We start from the raw sequence: 15,293 nt of genomic DNA, 5'->3' as shown, positions 1-15,293 counted from the left end.
AGTTGTAGGTGGAAAAAATACCTTTATTTTATTTACTTATATGTGGTGCTTAGAATCAAACCCAGGGCCTCACGCATGGTAGGCGAGTGCTCTACCACTAAGCCACAACCCCAACCCCTTAAACCAAATTATTTTTAATTATACCTTAATAATATATTTTCTTTTTGAATACTCAAATTCCATAGTTTACAAGTGTCTATGTTTCAAAACACACTTCACAAATCATCTTTTTGCAATTCATAATGGATTTTCAATCAAAAAAATATGTAAATATTGGTTAATTTAGTAGAAAAATCCATACTGTAATCACTATTCTGTATAATTGCAATGAGTTGCTTACAAAGCAGTACTGAGGTTAAGTGAAACAAAACAAGAAAAGTATTTTTAAAAAAGAACAGTATGAATCAAATATATAAGTAATCAAAATACTTACATAGACAAAAAGGTAAGTGAAACATTTATAGTTAATTCTGAAATATATGTGCTTGAGGGAACTTTACAGAGACCGATACTGCTATTTTTTTATTATTGTGTTTGATCTACTATTTCCAGTTTCACAATGAAATATGTAAATTATTTTCTTCAGTACAGATTATACCTGGAGTAAATTTTTTAAATAGGTATTGAGAAAAACTGAGGTGGAAAAATAAATTTGTTTTCCTGGACTTAAAACAACTGAGAGGGTTGGGTATGTAGCTCAGCAGTATGCTTGCCTGGTATGCTTGAGGCCCTGTATTCAACTCCCACCAGATAGATAGATAGACAGACAGACAGACAAACAGATAAAACAACTGAGACCAAGAAGAAGGGACATAAAATTATATCTGTATATATGTACAAAAGAGAAGGGGAGAAGGAAAGAGAGAATTAAATACCACTATTTAAACAATTTCTAGATTGAAATTATTCACCAAAAAATATCTGCTATATGAGAAAGATATTTAAATTTTAAGAACTAGATAAAGAACATTAGACTCAGGATAGTGAGAGAGATAAGCAACAAATAATTGCTGCTATGTAAGATGTAATGGAAGTCAGTGTTTGTATTATGGATAGGGATAATATTTTGCATTAAGGAAAATCATCATAGCTGCCTTATTTGAGAATGTAAAACAATGATGGGCATCATGACTTCCTTGATTAATTTAAAGTATCAAATGTATTGGCTAATATGTTAAATCAAAAAAATAAGATCTTGGGGATGGGGTTGTAGCTCAGCGGTAGAGTGCTCACCAAGCACATGCGAGGCCCTGGGTTCGATCCTTAGCATCACATAAAAATAAGTAAATAAAATAAAGGCATTGTGTCCAACTATACCTAAAAAATAAATAACTTAAAAAAAATAAGATCTAAAAATTGGCACTCATTTCATCTATAACCTATTCATTGAATACAAGATGGTAAAATAACTACAGTTTAGTATACATATGACTCTGAATGACTTCACAAACAATATTCTGGGGTATTTCACAGATCTATTCCCCAAAAGAAGAGAAATGACAAGTGAGATGGTTGGAAAGGGAGGGCTTCCTAAAAAGTAGTAGAAACCTCTTAAACTGTTTTGAAATACTGCTAGGTTAAATATGTTAATGTACTTTGCTCTAGAAGAAGGCATTGGCTCATCTAAGATGTGAAGAGTCTAGAGTTCTTTAAAAATACTTTGTTTTTATAAACAAAGTTTATAATGGAAAGGCCTAAAAGATTGCTAAGAATTCTAATCATAATTAACATTAAGTTCTCTAAGGGAAAAGGACATTGTTTCATTATAAGACACATACCAATTGATTTGAAGTATACTTTTATATTTATAACTGTTTTTTCTTTGAGAAATTACAATAAATGGAAATATGATGTTAACTTAGATTTAGGCCAAATATAACTGTATTGAACTCATACAAACATTTATATATCGATTATAAAATGCCATCCTTCTTTCATAAGTAAATATTTTAAAAATAATGAATAAAGCAATAATAATCAGCCCACCAACACCCTGCATTCAACAAATAATTAACAGTCACTGGAACTTACCTAAATTATCTCTCAAGGCACTAGCTTCCTCATGAGTTTTGAAATTGTAATTTGGCACCAGTTTAAGTCTCATTCGGGAATAATTTTCCACATTAGCTAGTTTCCAGTGAATTGGATTCTGTTTCCTAAAAATATTCATAAGCAAACAAGTAAAATTATTTAGCTTTGACTTACTAAGATGGGTTGACTAAAGCACTATAAGAAAACATCGAATACTTTACATTTGGCTTAGTACCATTTTATAAAAAAGTGTATCTAATTTAATCCAACCAACCATGAGAGAATTAAATTTGTTTATCTATACTTAATAAAAGAAGAACCTAAGAGGCTCAACTATTTGCCTAAGATGCCATGAAGTTTACCAGTAGCAGAAATAAGAGGAACAGGGACTTTCAGAATGACAGCCTGATACCTTACTTTCTCTGTTGAGTGAAAGTTCTTAATTGACTATAAAAGGGTTTATATTTCCAAACACCATTTTAAAAATAAAATAATTTTACTACAAAAAAATAATAAAATTACAAATGGATAAAAGATCTGAATACAAGAGCTAAAACTATCAAAGAAAACAGGGATAAATTTTCATGACCTTGGACTTAGGAATGGTTTCTTAGATGACACCAAAAACATGCAAAAAAAGGAAAAATTAGATAATTTGGACTTCATCAAAATTAATTTTTGTACATCAAAGACCACTATCAAGGGGCTGGGGCTGTAGCTCAGTAGCAGAGTGCTTGCCTTGCATGACTGAGGCACTGGGTTCGAACCTCAGCACCACATCAAAATAAATAAAATAAAGGCATGCTGTCCATCTACAACTACTAAAACACATTTTTTTAAACAAAGATCACTATCAAAAATGTGAAAAGATAATCTACATATTTATGAATAATCTATCTGATAAAAATCTGTTATTAACGGTTGAGATTGTAACTGAGTGGAAGAGTACTTGCCTAGATGTATGAGGCACTAGGTTTGATTCTCAGCAACACATACAAAAAAATAAAATAAAGGTCCATATACAACTAAAAAAAAAAAAGAATCTGTTATTAAGTCTATGTATACAGAGCTGGGCATGGTGGTACACACCTATAATCCTAGATACACAGGAGGCTGAGGAAGAAGGACCGCAAGTTTGAGGATAGCCTGGGAAACTTAACAAGACTTTGTCTTAAAGTAAAAAAATAACAGGAGCAGGGGAACTGGGATGTTGCTTCATGTTAGAACATCCCTGAGGGTTCAATCCCCAGTTCTTGCAAAAATATATATGTAAATAAAAATATAAATGAATATATAAATGAAAGAAATTCTGACAAGTCACCAAAAAAATAAAATAACCCAATTTTAAAAATGAGCTTAACAATCTAGTAGAATTTCTTCAAAGAATATATATAATTGGCCAAAAAGTACAAGAAAGATGCTCAAGATCACTAGGAAAAGGGAAAGCAAAATCATAACATTTCACACCCACTAGGAGAGCCATAAAAAAAAATCAGAAAATGACAAGTATTGATTAGGATGTGGAGAAACTGGAAACCTCATACATTGCCAGTAGGAACATAAAATGATACAGCTGATGTGGAAAACTATTTGGCAATTTCTTAGTAATTTAATCACAGAATTGTATGATCCAGAAATTCCCCTTGTAGGGTATATACCCAAAAGGATTAAAAACACTTTTAAACAATTATTCTGGTAGCACTAATTATAATACCTCCAAAGTGGGAAACAGCCAAATGCCCATTGACCAATGAGTAGATAATTAAAGGGTGGTATATCCATACAATGAAATATTATTTGGCCATAAAAGAAAAAAGTACTGATATATGCTGTGATATAAAGAAAGATATTATGCTAAGTGAAAAAAGAAGGACACAAAAGACCACATATTGTATAATTCCATTTACACGAAATTTTTGGAAGAAGCAAATAAAGATAAAAAGAAGGCTGGTAGTTGTCAAGGATAGGTGTCAAGTTTCCTTTTAGGAGTGATGAAAACATTCTAAAGCAAGACAGTGGTGATGATTGCTCAACATTATAAATGAATTTAATGTCACCAAATTGTATATTTTCAAATGGTAAATTTATTTTAAATGTATTTTACCACATTTAAAAAAGCACTGCAAAAATGATAACACAGTAAAACAGAAGTGACTTAGATCAACAAAATAAACTGTAAACTATTCAAACACATAGCACCATTAACCCTAGCTCAAAAAGGTAGTCAGAAAGACAGAAGTAAACTGGCTCAACACTGAATTGAATGTCCTGTAATACAGCTTTTATCACAGGATAAAGGAAGATAAATAACTGCATAACAACAACAACAACAAAAAACATACACACAAACCTCTAATCATTCCAAACCTAATTCACAAAAATAAGTTTTTTTTTTTAGAAACATACAAATTGGAATGAAAATTAATACATTTTATAATCCTACCTTTCAGCCCAAGGTCCCCTTTCACATGTAAGATAGAGTCGCACTGCCTTCCAGTGTCTAAGACAGGCTAACTGTTGACTGCTTAGTTGTTTAAGCATATTATTATACCGCAAGTTCTCCTGGCGTGTTTTTCGATTAAATGGTTCCACGAAAAACTCCTAGAAGAATGGCAATAAAAAAGCGCTTTGAATCACAATTTACAATATTGTCAACTTGACCAATAAAATCACATAATATGGGTGGGGTTGTGGCTCAGTGGCAGAGCACTTTCTTAGCATGTGTGAGGCACTGGGTTCAATCCTCAGCACCACATATAAATAAATAAAAAATAAAGGTACATCAACAACTAAAAATATTTTAAAAAGAAATCACATAATATGAGAAAGAAGTTGGTGACCTACATGTTTTTATTATTCTATTATAATAATATTCTTTGATGAAATATGATAATTCTAGCTAACATACATTTATTTTTTTAACTTAAAAAACAACCTCTAGCAATAAACATGTAAAGAACTTCAAACATGGAAAGTGTGTCAACAAGGGATTTTTAAAATTGGGTTAATTAACCTTCTACTATCAGGTGAAATAGTTTTCCTTTGATATCTTTTTATTTATAAGGAAGGAGATGCAAGAATTATAATCACATTCCAATGGCCCAAAAGTCAATCCCAAAGACAATAGGTAAGTCTTTCATAATGAGAAAAGACATTTGTTAGCAACTCTCTGGACAGCATCCTTGCTAGCAAATGAATTTATATACTTATTCCAGTTTTCAGGGTAAAAAAGACTGACAATAATTTCTACTAAAATGTATCTTTAATCCCTGAATTTAAAATTTTTATAGTTTTCTAAGAGATAGTGGTAAAACAGTTTATCACAAGATGACACTCATCTATTAGGATCTATAATACAGCATTAATTTGTTTCAAGCAAATCAATACTGAATTACATTAAAACGAACAGTTAAAGAACAAACATTTAGGCAGTATAGCAGTACACAGTTAAAAATATAAGCCCTGGAGTTAGATATGAGTATAAATTTTAGTTACTACTCTAAGCTAATTCTCTTTTCTTAAAAAAAACATTTATTTTTAGTTGTAGGTGGACACAATATCCTTACTTTATTTTTATGTGGTGCTGAGGATTGAATCCAAAGCCTCATGCATGCTAGGTGAGTGCTTTTCCTCTGAGCCACAACCCCAGTCCCAAATTTTCTTATCTCAATCTTTATTTTGTCCTAACTAATTTTCTGGGGGAAAATGTCCTAATCTGTTAAAGGAGGTTGACCATAACTATCATGAGAAAGATGAAGATCTAAAGTGCTTAATAAATGCCAGAAAAATAAATCTTCCTCAATAAATTGCAGCTATTATTAATATATTGTTAATGTAACTGTTACTTGATATGTAGAAAATCAATGATCTGGGCTATAATACTATCAAATTTTAAAACAGATCATTTCTGAGAAAATTGAGGAAGTCAGGATAGCTCCATGAAAATCACACATCAATTTCATCAGAGTTTTAAAGTTAAAGCACATATGGATATTCCTAATAGGTGTTTGTAGAAAACTAAAGGTAAAATTATAGGGAAAATGTTGATGAGAATATAAAATGGTAGAACATCTGTCAGGGCAATTTAACATTATTTATGATAAGTACTACGTACTATTATTTCTACCTATCTTAGGGAAAACACAAAAACATAACTATACAAATGTTCAATACTATATAATAATAATGTAAAAAGGGAAAATAAGGTTCAACAATGGGAAATAAATATCTCATACAATAGAATACTATGTAGTCATATAATGGTACAGGAAGATAAATACAGTCCTTTTTTTCTATGGGTTCTGTTTCCATAGATTCAACCAAACGTGGATTAAAAATATTTAGGAAAACAAATGCATCTATATCAAACATGTACAGATTTCTTCTTGTCATTACCCCCTAAGCAACACAAAAGTATAACAACTGCTGAAATAACATTTACATTGTATTAGGTATTATAAGTAACCTAGAGATGACAAAGTACAGAGGAGGATGTGCAAACATAAGACACATACATAAAAATACAGGAAAGATACAAACCAAAATGTTAACAGTGATGAAATTACAAATATTTTTATACTTATTTTATGGAATGATAATTTTCATTTGGTAATAAGAAAATTAGGAATAATATTATGATATAAGGAAATGGTAATAATGAGTAAGAAGGATAAAAGATCTCAAATAGAACAAGGTCACTTCTCTGTTTAAACACACATACCAGCCACAAAAGGGGAAAAAAGATCACAAAATAGTACTCCAAAATATTAAAAAGATAGCAACTAAGTCATATTATGAATTCTTTCATTTTCTTTTTTAAATTTTCAACATTTTTTATCAATATATTTTACTTTTATAACCAGAAAAAATGGAGCATTAATCTGGTCCAAACTCCTTGTTTTATAGATATGGAAACTGGAGCTAGAGGGATTACGAGTTTTGCTTCCATGATTATCCAGCTATTATGTATGAAAGCTGGTACCATAAGTCAGATATTCAAACTCTACCCCCTCAAATAGATGATGGGTGAGAAAGAAAGAAAAATGGATTGGAAAATATTACTCTTTTCAAGGCAGTAAAAACAATGCAAAAATTTTCCCATTTATTTATATCATCAGTTTTTTGATTATACATTTCTTTATTTTTCAATGCATCCTATGCTACCTTAACCAACCAACTCTTCTCAAAGCAAACTTTTATGCTTAACATAGAGTGCTGCTGTTGGCTGGATCTCCATCTTTGTACCTGTAGTAGACGATGTGTTCAGTTTGCTCTAGATACTGCAGCCTTCCAAGCAGCCACAGCTATGACTCAGAATCCACTGTGCATCTGAACTAGCAAGTGCCCTCAAGGCTACACCCAGCTACTTGGGCAGCAGGTAGCAACAGCGCAGAGGGAGCTTTGGAGCAAAGGTCAACCCATAGCATAGGTGTTACAGCTATTGGCATGAAGATCATCAGTGGGAAAGACCTTAACTTTTTTTTTTTTTTAGACGTTGATGGATCTTTATTTTATTCATATATTTATATGTGGTGCTGAGAATTGAACCCAGTACCTCACACATGCTAGGCAAGTATTCTCCCATTGAGCCACAACCCCAGCCCTTAATATTTAAAGAAATAATTTGTAGGGGACGGGGTTGTAGCTCAGTAGTAGAGTACTTGCCTAGCATGTGTGAGGCACTGGGTTTGATCCTCAGCACCACATATAAATAACTAAATAAAGGTATTGTGTCCATCTACAACTAAAAATATTTAAAAAGAAAAAATAATTTGTATGTATGAATGAATAAACGTACCAGGGATATCCCAATATCAGTAAACAATTCTTTTTCTTATACCTTCTAAAGCTACATTCAGTTATAATTATTGGCTACGACACACTTGAGGCACTTGAAATACATAGTGTCAAAAAAATACTATGGTTGGGATCCTAAATGCCCTCAAAGGTCATGTGATAAAGGCATGGTTGCCAGGTGGTGGCACTATTGGGAAGGTGATGGGACCTTTAAGATGTGGTGCCTGGTAGAGGGAACTTAGGCCACTGGGTGAGTGCTCTTGAAGGGAATGCCAGAGTCTCAGCCCCTTCTTCTCTCTTTTTTGCTTCCTGGCTGCTAGGAGGTGAACAAATGTCCTCCTCCATGTCTCTACAGGCAAAGTAACCGTGTTAAGAGATCATGGACTGAAACTACTAAAACAATGAGCCAAAATAAACCTTTCATCTTTATCTCAGGTGTTCTGTCACAGTAACAGACAACTGATTAAAACAAATAGTACTGAAAGGAAAATAAAGCTGACAACCTAGCAAAAATATCATACAAATGCTCTTTTTTCATTTCAGAAATTGATACCATTCCCTCTTCTTTTTCATAATTAATCTTTTTATTTATTTGTTTGAGGTAGTGGGGATTGAACCCAAGGATACTCTACCAATGTACTACATACCCAGCCCTTTTTAAATTTTTATTTCAGTTTTTAAATTTCAAGACAGGGTCTTACTAAGTTGCCCAGGCTGGCCTTAAACTTGCAATCCTCCTGCCTCAGCCTCCTAAGTCACTAAGAGTACAGGAATGTAACATATCAGCCAGCTCATAATTACTCTTGAAAAATGAGTTACATAGGTTTTTACACTTGGTGTTATTTGTATGTTTAATTGTAGCTATTACAACACATATTGATTTAAACATCTTTTCATGCGTTTGACATTTATATTTCTTCTTTGTTGAAGAGTAATTTTAAATTATTTTGTCAATTTATTAATTGTATTTTTTATAGGTAATTTTGTAGATTCTTTATTTTTACTCTGGACATAAATCCTTTGTCCATAATTTATTTGCAAATATTTTCTCCTAGTACATGGACTGTTTACTTACTCTTTAATAGCATCTTACAACAAGAAAAGTTTTTAATTTTGATTAAGTTTAGTTCATAAATATTTGTCTCTTATGTGTTATGTCTTTGGTGTTTTATATAGGAACTCTATGACTCTAGGTCACACTTATTCTTTTTCTGTGGCTCCTTTTACAATAATTTATGAAGCTTGTCAGGTATGATCTTATTGATTTCACATTTAACTGTATAATCCATTGGAGTTATAATATGAAGTGAAAGTCTGGTGTTTCTATGAAAAATGAAAAAAATAACACAACAAAAACTACAGATATCCAATTGTTCCAGGATCATTTGTTGAAAAGAATGTTCATTCTCCACTGGATTCCTGTTACAACTTTCTCAAATTTTACATAAACCTATATATGTCTCGATTTCTATATTTTTCTATTTATTCTATGGGTTTATGTGTGTATTCTTGTGTCAATATCACACTGTTTTGATCAGTGAACTTAAAATACATCTTAAAATAGTAGCATCAGTCCCCTAATTTTTTCTTCTTTTCCAAAATTCCTATGTCTTTTCAAATTTTAGAATCTGTCTTTAAGCACAGAGAAACTTCCTAACATTTTAAAAAGTACTGCATTAAATCTAGTTTCTTACATTGACACCTAAGTATTTTATTCTTTCAAAGCTATTGTAAACAGTATTCTTTAAAAAAATTCTGTTTCTAATTGTTCATTTCTCATAAATGGAAATATGAGTAAGTTTCATATTCTGATTTTATATCCTATAATCCTGCTAAACTCATAAAAGGTTGTTAAAAAAAAACAGATTCCTTGGGATTTTCTACATAGAGAACCATGCTATCTGCAAATAGTTGTTTTGGTAAACAGTTTTATGTGAGTGCCTTTTATAATCTTTTCTAAAATAGTGACTACATGTAAGAAGAGTGGACATTATTACTACCTAGGTTCCCTATGTGAAGGGAAAGCCCTCAATTTTTCATCTCTAAATATGAAGCTAGCTGTAGAATTTTTGTAGAGATTGAGATAGTTCTTCACTATTCCTGGCTTTTTAAAATAATTATTTTAGTTATAATAGACAAATACCTTTATTTTATTTGTTTATTTATTTTTTATGTGGTGCCTCACATGTGCTAGGCAAGCACTCTACCACTGAGCCACAACCCCAACCCCTATTCCTAGTTTTGATCATAAGTGGATGTTAAATTTTGTTGAGCTTTTTCTGCAACTGATATAATTTAGTTTTTCTTGACATGTCTATTAATGTGGTCACCTATATTGATTGATTTACAAATACTGAACCAGCCTTACATTCCCAGAATAATCTCCACTTTGTTGTGATGTTATGTGTACAGCTGGATTTGGTTTACACTTATGTTCCTGAGGGTTACTGGTCTGTAATTTTCTTGTCTTGTTTTTGCATGTTTTCAAAATAACAGCAACATTGTCCTCATAAAATGAGTTAGCAAGTATTCTTGCTCTTCAATTTGCAGAAGAGACTATAAGGAATTTGTATAATATCTCCATTAAATTAAAATTGCCATTAGACATTATTACCCTATGTACATATATGATTACATGACCTGTGCAACTCTACATCATGTGCAAGAATGAGAAGTTATACTCCATTTATGTATGATATGCATTATGTCAAAATGCATTCTACTGCCATGTATAACTAATTAGGTCAAAAACTAAATAAAATTAAAAAGAAAAAAGAATTTACCATTGAGACAAATGGCCCAGTATTTTCCCTTGTGAAAGATTTAACTATATTTAATTTCTTTAACTATGCAAACTCTCTACTTATTTTTAAATAAGTTCTAAATTCTGTATCTGTCAAGAAATTCATTAATCCAATTTGTCAAACTTATGGACATAGAGCAGTTTGCAGCAGTCCCATTTTAACATATTAACATCAGTGGAATCAGTGATAATAATGCATTTTTTATTCCTGATATAAGTAATTTTTCTTTTTTCTTTTTCTTTTTTTGCTTCTGGCTAGAAATTTTATCAGTTTTACTGGTTCTTTTAATAGGGGGTATTGTTTTGTTTTGTGATGCTGGGCATTTAACTTAGGGGTACACCACCACTGAACTATACCTCTAGGTGTTTTAAATTTTTATTTTGAAACAGAGCCTAAGTTGCATTGCTGAGGCTGGCTTCAAACCTGCGATCTGCCTGCCTCAGACTTTTGAATCACTGGGATTACATTTGTGAGCCACTGCACCTGGCTTTACTATTAATTTTAAAAGTTAGATTTTGGTTTCATTGTTTTTTTCTATTGCTTTTCTCTTTTAAATTTCATGGATTTCTCTTCTTTGTTAGTTTCTTATCTCTGCTTGTTACAGGTTTAAAATACTTCCCTTTTTCTTTTTCTAGTTTCTTAAGGTACAAACTTAATTTTTTAATATAAATATACAGTGCTTTAAATATCCCACTAAGCCCTGATGTGCACCCTGCCTCCTCTAGTATCTACTGAGGACTTTCAATTTAAAAGATTTTCTACAAGATCATTATATGCTTCACTATTATTTCAATTATTATTGACTAGCTGTTTTTTTTTTTTTTTTTTTTTTTTGCTTCTGGCTAGAAATTTTATCAGTTTTACTGGTAAAGACAAACAGGCTATTACTTGTTTTCAAATTTCAGATTTGATATTACACTCATGTGCATATTAAATGCTTAGAATAAACACAGAAAACTAAACATTAAAACATTGTTTTAGCTTTATGGTCACTGTGACAAAAACACCCAACAAGAATCTCTGAGAGGAGGAAAAGTTTATTTGGGGTTCATGGTTTTAGAGGTCTCAGTTCACAAGATAGCCTTTGTTACTCTGGGCTTGAGGTGAGGTAGCACATCACAAGGGAAGGGCCCAGTGGAAGAAAGCTGCTCAGCTCATGACAGGGTCAGGAAACAGAGAAAGGAGGGAGAAGGGCTGCAGTGAGTGTAGAGGCACACTTCCAGGGCACACCCATAATGACCCAATTAAACCAGTCTGGCCCCACCTACTTAGTCACCATGGGGTCACTCCATTCAAAGTAGGATGGACTGATTAGGTCACAGCTCTCATAATATAATCATTTACCTCAGAACATTCCTGCATTAACAGGAGCTTTTCAGGGACACTTCATATCCAATCCATAACATTTAATAAATTTTACCTGAAACTTGAGCTTGCTTTCTCCTCCTTCCCGGTCTCGTTTATGCATATTTACCATTAGGGCTTCATAACAATTCTTCCAGTAAAGTGCCATGTTCTCATGACCATCATAAAATGTATGAGCTTCATACTGCTTCATATAAGGTATAATCTTATTTAAAAAAAAACATACAGAATTTGTATACATTCTGTAAAACTGATAAATCAATAAAGCAATCTTGCTCAAAAAAGAGAAAACTTACATATTTTTCAATGTAAACTTGCCATTCATTTGAACTGCAATATTCTTGAAAATCTTCAAAAAATGAGGAACTACCATTGGTGAAAGGTAAAGAAGGCAGGTGCAAATTCATGAAGAGAAGTTCATAAATTTTGGAAACCAGAGTTCGGACAAGGGGAATCAGAAATGAGTAGATTTCAGTCTGTTCCTTGATTGACTGACTGAGAACATTTTCCAGCTTCCCTAAAATGTAACATGCTTCATCCTGATTTTCAATCACTTTGGTTTGAAGAAGGGTATTTAGCTTAGCTGATGCCATTGCACAAACCTGGAAGAAAACAGGTTAGATAAGAAAGGACAGACTAAAGTAGACATTTAGTGAGAGTAAAGTTTCTACCTCACTCTGCAAATGCAGAACTTTTATATAATAACTGTCAAAAAATTGTGAGATCTAAGATATTATCTTACTTCTAAGCTAACAACTAGTCCTGCTACATTTTCATAGATGTTAACATACAAAATAAAGATTCTTATTTACGGACAAATATCTCCAGCAATAGTAATAAGGACAGTATCAGCATTTGGACGGTTCCTGAAATCACAATCCCCAACATGAGACACAAAAAAGACTAGATGATAACTGCACATAGAGTAGTGGTAGTTTGGAGAGGAGCATCAAGCTCAAGGAACCTGAATCTTTTAAACTGGGCTGTCAGCTTATTTGATCTTTGCTATGGAGAGAGAGATTACCTGTATTATATCAGGCAGTAAACAAACCTGACTTTTGCTCTACAAAGAAACATGACCTCAAACTTCCACAGTTGTTCACTATGCAAACATTCTCAAAAAGAAGTTTATATGGACAGCCAGAGACTCTACTCACATGATATGCTGAAACACAAGACACTCATGGAGAACTCTCTTACCAACAAAGACTTCAGGAAATACTGTCTTTCTCAGGTTATGAATGAGGTAGCATACATGCCCAATTGTTATTGACAGCCATTTTGTGTTCAAAAGGGAAGCCAGCTTAAGACAAGCTTAAGAGCAGTGCGGTAAGAATGGCAAACAGGTGGAACCAGAGTTCTGACTGAAGGCTTAAACTCATCTAAACTATGGAATTCTTAATTCTAAGATCTAAGATTTCAAAGCAGGAAAAATTACATAACTGTGCCTCCTTTTCCCTTAACTCCATAACCTTATTTTCAATTATTATCTCCAATGTAAAGAAGAACAAAAGAAAATAAGAAATTTTGAGAATCAGATAGCACTTCAAGATTATTTTTGTGCCAAAAGCTAGTCTTATTAGTACCAACAGATCTTTGCAGGACAAGGTAATAAGAGACTACAGGCAGTATTTCCATGCAAATATTAACAAAGCAAATAGCACTGGAAGAAATAATTTCTAAGACGGTTCAAAGCTTTAACTTCTCTACTACAAAAGTGAAGCTCCACTATCCTCCTCATATCCCCCATCCCCAATTTAGTCTTTGAATCTAAAGAAACTTAATTCCTATATATATATATATATATATAATACATAAAAAAATATAAAATAAGTGATAAAATCCCTACATCCAGGAAACATATGTTAATATTCAGTATTAGATCAGTATTTGCTGGATATTAATATTTGGTATTAACAATAACTTTTTTTATCAAGTGCTTTTAAAAATACTATACACATAAAAAGTTGAATATCAAGTGCTTTGCTTTTAAATGAATATCATGGCACTCAACAGCTCTACATTTATACATTTATTTAAAAGTATTAAGGTACTTTGAATAAGTACCAGATAATTTCCTTGGCCTTAATTTTGGATATACACATACCACATACATACATGTTCCTCTGGCCCACATTATAAAGCACATTAGTGTCACCTGAGAAATTACAAAAAATATTGAATGAATTACTATGGGTGATGCCTTACATAGGTATTTTTAAAAAGCTTCTCTAGGTGATTTCATGTGCAGCCAGGTATGAGAATCACTGAGTTTAAAAAAAAAAAAAAAAAAACTGGAAAAACAGGGAATCTAAGTAGAGATTATATTCTGTATCTAAATGAATAGCCACATAATCCTACTTTGGAGATAAGCTGGGAAATCTTGGTTTTTATACAAAATCTCATAACACTAATATTTTGGTCCTATTCTTTAAAATGCACAGCCTCACATAATTGCACTTTTATATCTGAAAGAGTAAAATTAAGCAGCAGGCTATTGAGAAATATTTGAGACAACTAACTACTGGTAGATAGGATTAGCCTCATCTGTAAGTGCTATACTTGTTTGCATATTGAGCAAGTATTTATAGAGCTCCTAGGAAGAGAAGGCACTGGATATTTAATGGTGAACTACAGAAACAGACATTTTGCCCAGGGTAATGCCATCAAATAAAAAAACACCAAAGGTAACTACATGTAAAACAACAACAAAAAAAATAGTTCTAACATCTAAAATAAATAAGTACCTTGCATGTTAGCTGCAACTGCTTGGACAATCATTAGGCTAATATTAATAAAAAGGACAAAAAAACTATCCTTGTTCTATTTCTGGTGGAAGAAAAAAAAAGATACTATGATGAACATAAAAGTGTATAAGGATTGCAGTAGTTAGATTATCATAGGATATAGTATCAGTAGGATTAATAGACAAAGAAGAAATTATTTTTTAACGTTCTTAGTTTGTGTACTTTCAAATAGTACTTTAAAACTGTACAATTCAAACTTTTATCATCACATGTCTTTTTTAAAATATTTTTTCATTGTAGTTGGTCACAATATCTTTATTTTTTTATGTATTTTAATGTGGTGCTGAGGATCAAACCCAGGGCCTCACACATGCTAGGCAAGCACACTACCAGTGAGCCACAACCCAGCCCCACCATCATGTGTCTTAATACCCATTTTCCTGTTTAGTTTTTCTGCCAAATAATGAAATTCTACAGTGAATATGATACTTTCATGAAGAAGAGGGGGGATAAACTATTTAATAAACTAACAGAGAAATATTAGTTTATA

At 32.2% G+C, this 15,293-nt stretch overlaps 1 protein-coding gene across 1 annotated transcript in view; it reads right to left on the bottom strand.

Moving 5' to 3' along the window:
- Positions 1-15,293, bottom strand: part of Nbeal1 (neurobeachin like 1) — a 195,151-nt gene that overhangs the window by 58,543 nt on the left and 121,315 nt on the right. The window contains exons 32-35 of the mRNA XM_026405354.2: positions 12,293-12,598; positions 12,052-12,201; positions 4,475-4,632; positions 2,032-2,156 (exon numbers count right to left, since the gene is read on the bottom strand). Coding sequence (XP_026261139.2) covers positions 2,032-2,156; positions 4,475-4,632; positions 12,052-12,201; positions 12,293-12,598 — 739 coding nt within the window. The remainder of the gene's footprint in view (positions 1-2,031; positions 2,157-4,474; positions 4,633-12,051; positions 12,202-12,292; positions 12,599-15,293) is intronic.

The sequence above is a fragment of the Urocitellus parryii genome, chromosome 1, assembly GCF_045843805.1.
Source record: "Urocitellus parryii isolate mUroPar1 chromosome 1, mUroPar1.hap1, whole genome shotgun sequence".
In the NCBI taxonomy this organism is placed as follows: domain Eukaryota; kingdom Metazoa; phylum Chordata; class Mammalia; order Rodentia; family Sciuridae; genus Urocitellus; species Urocitellus parryii.
This window is presented reverse-complemented; position numbering and strand designations above follow the sequence as displayed.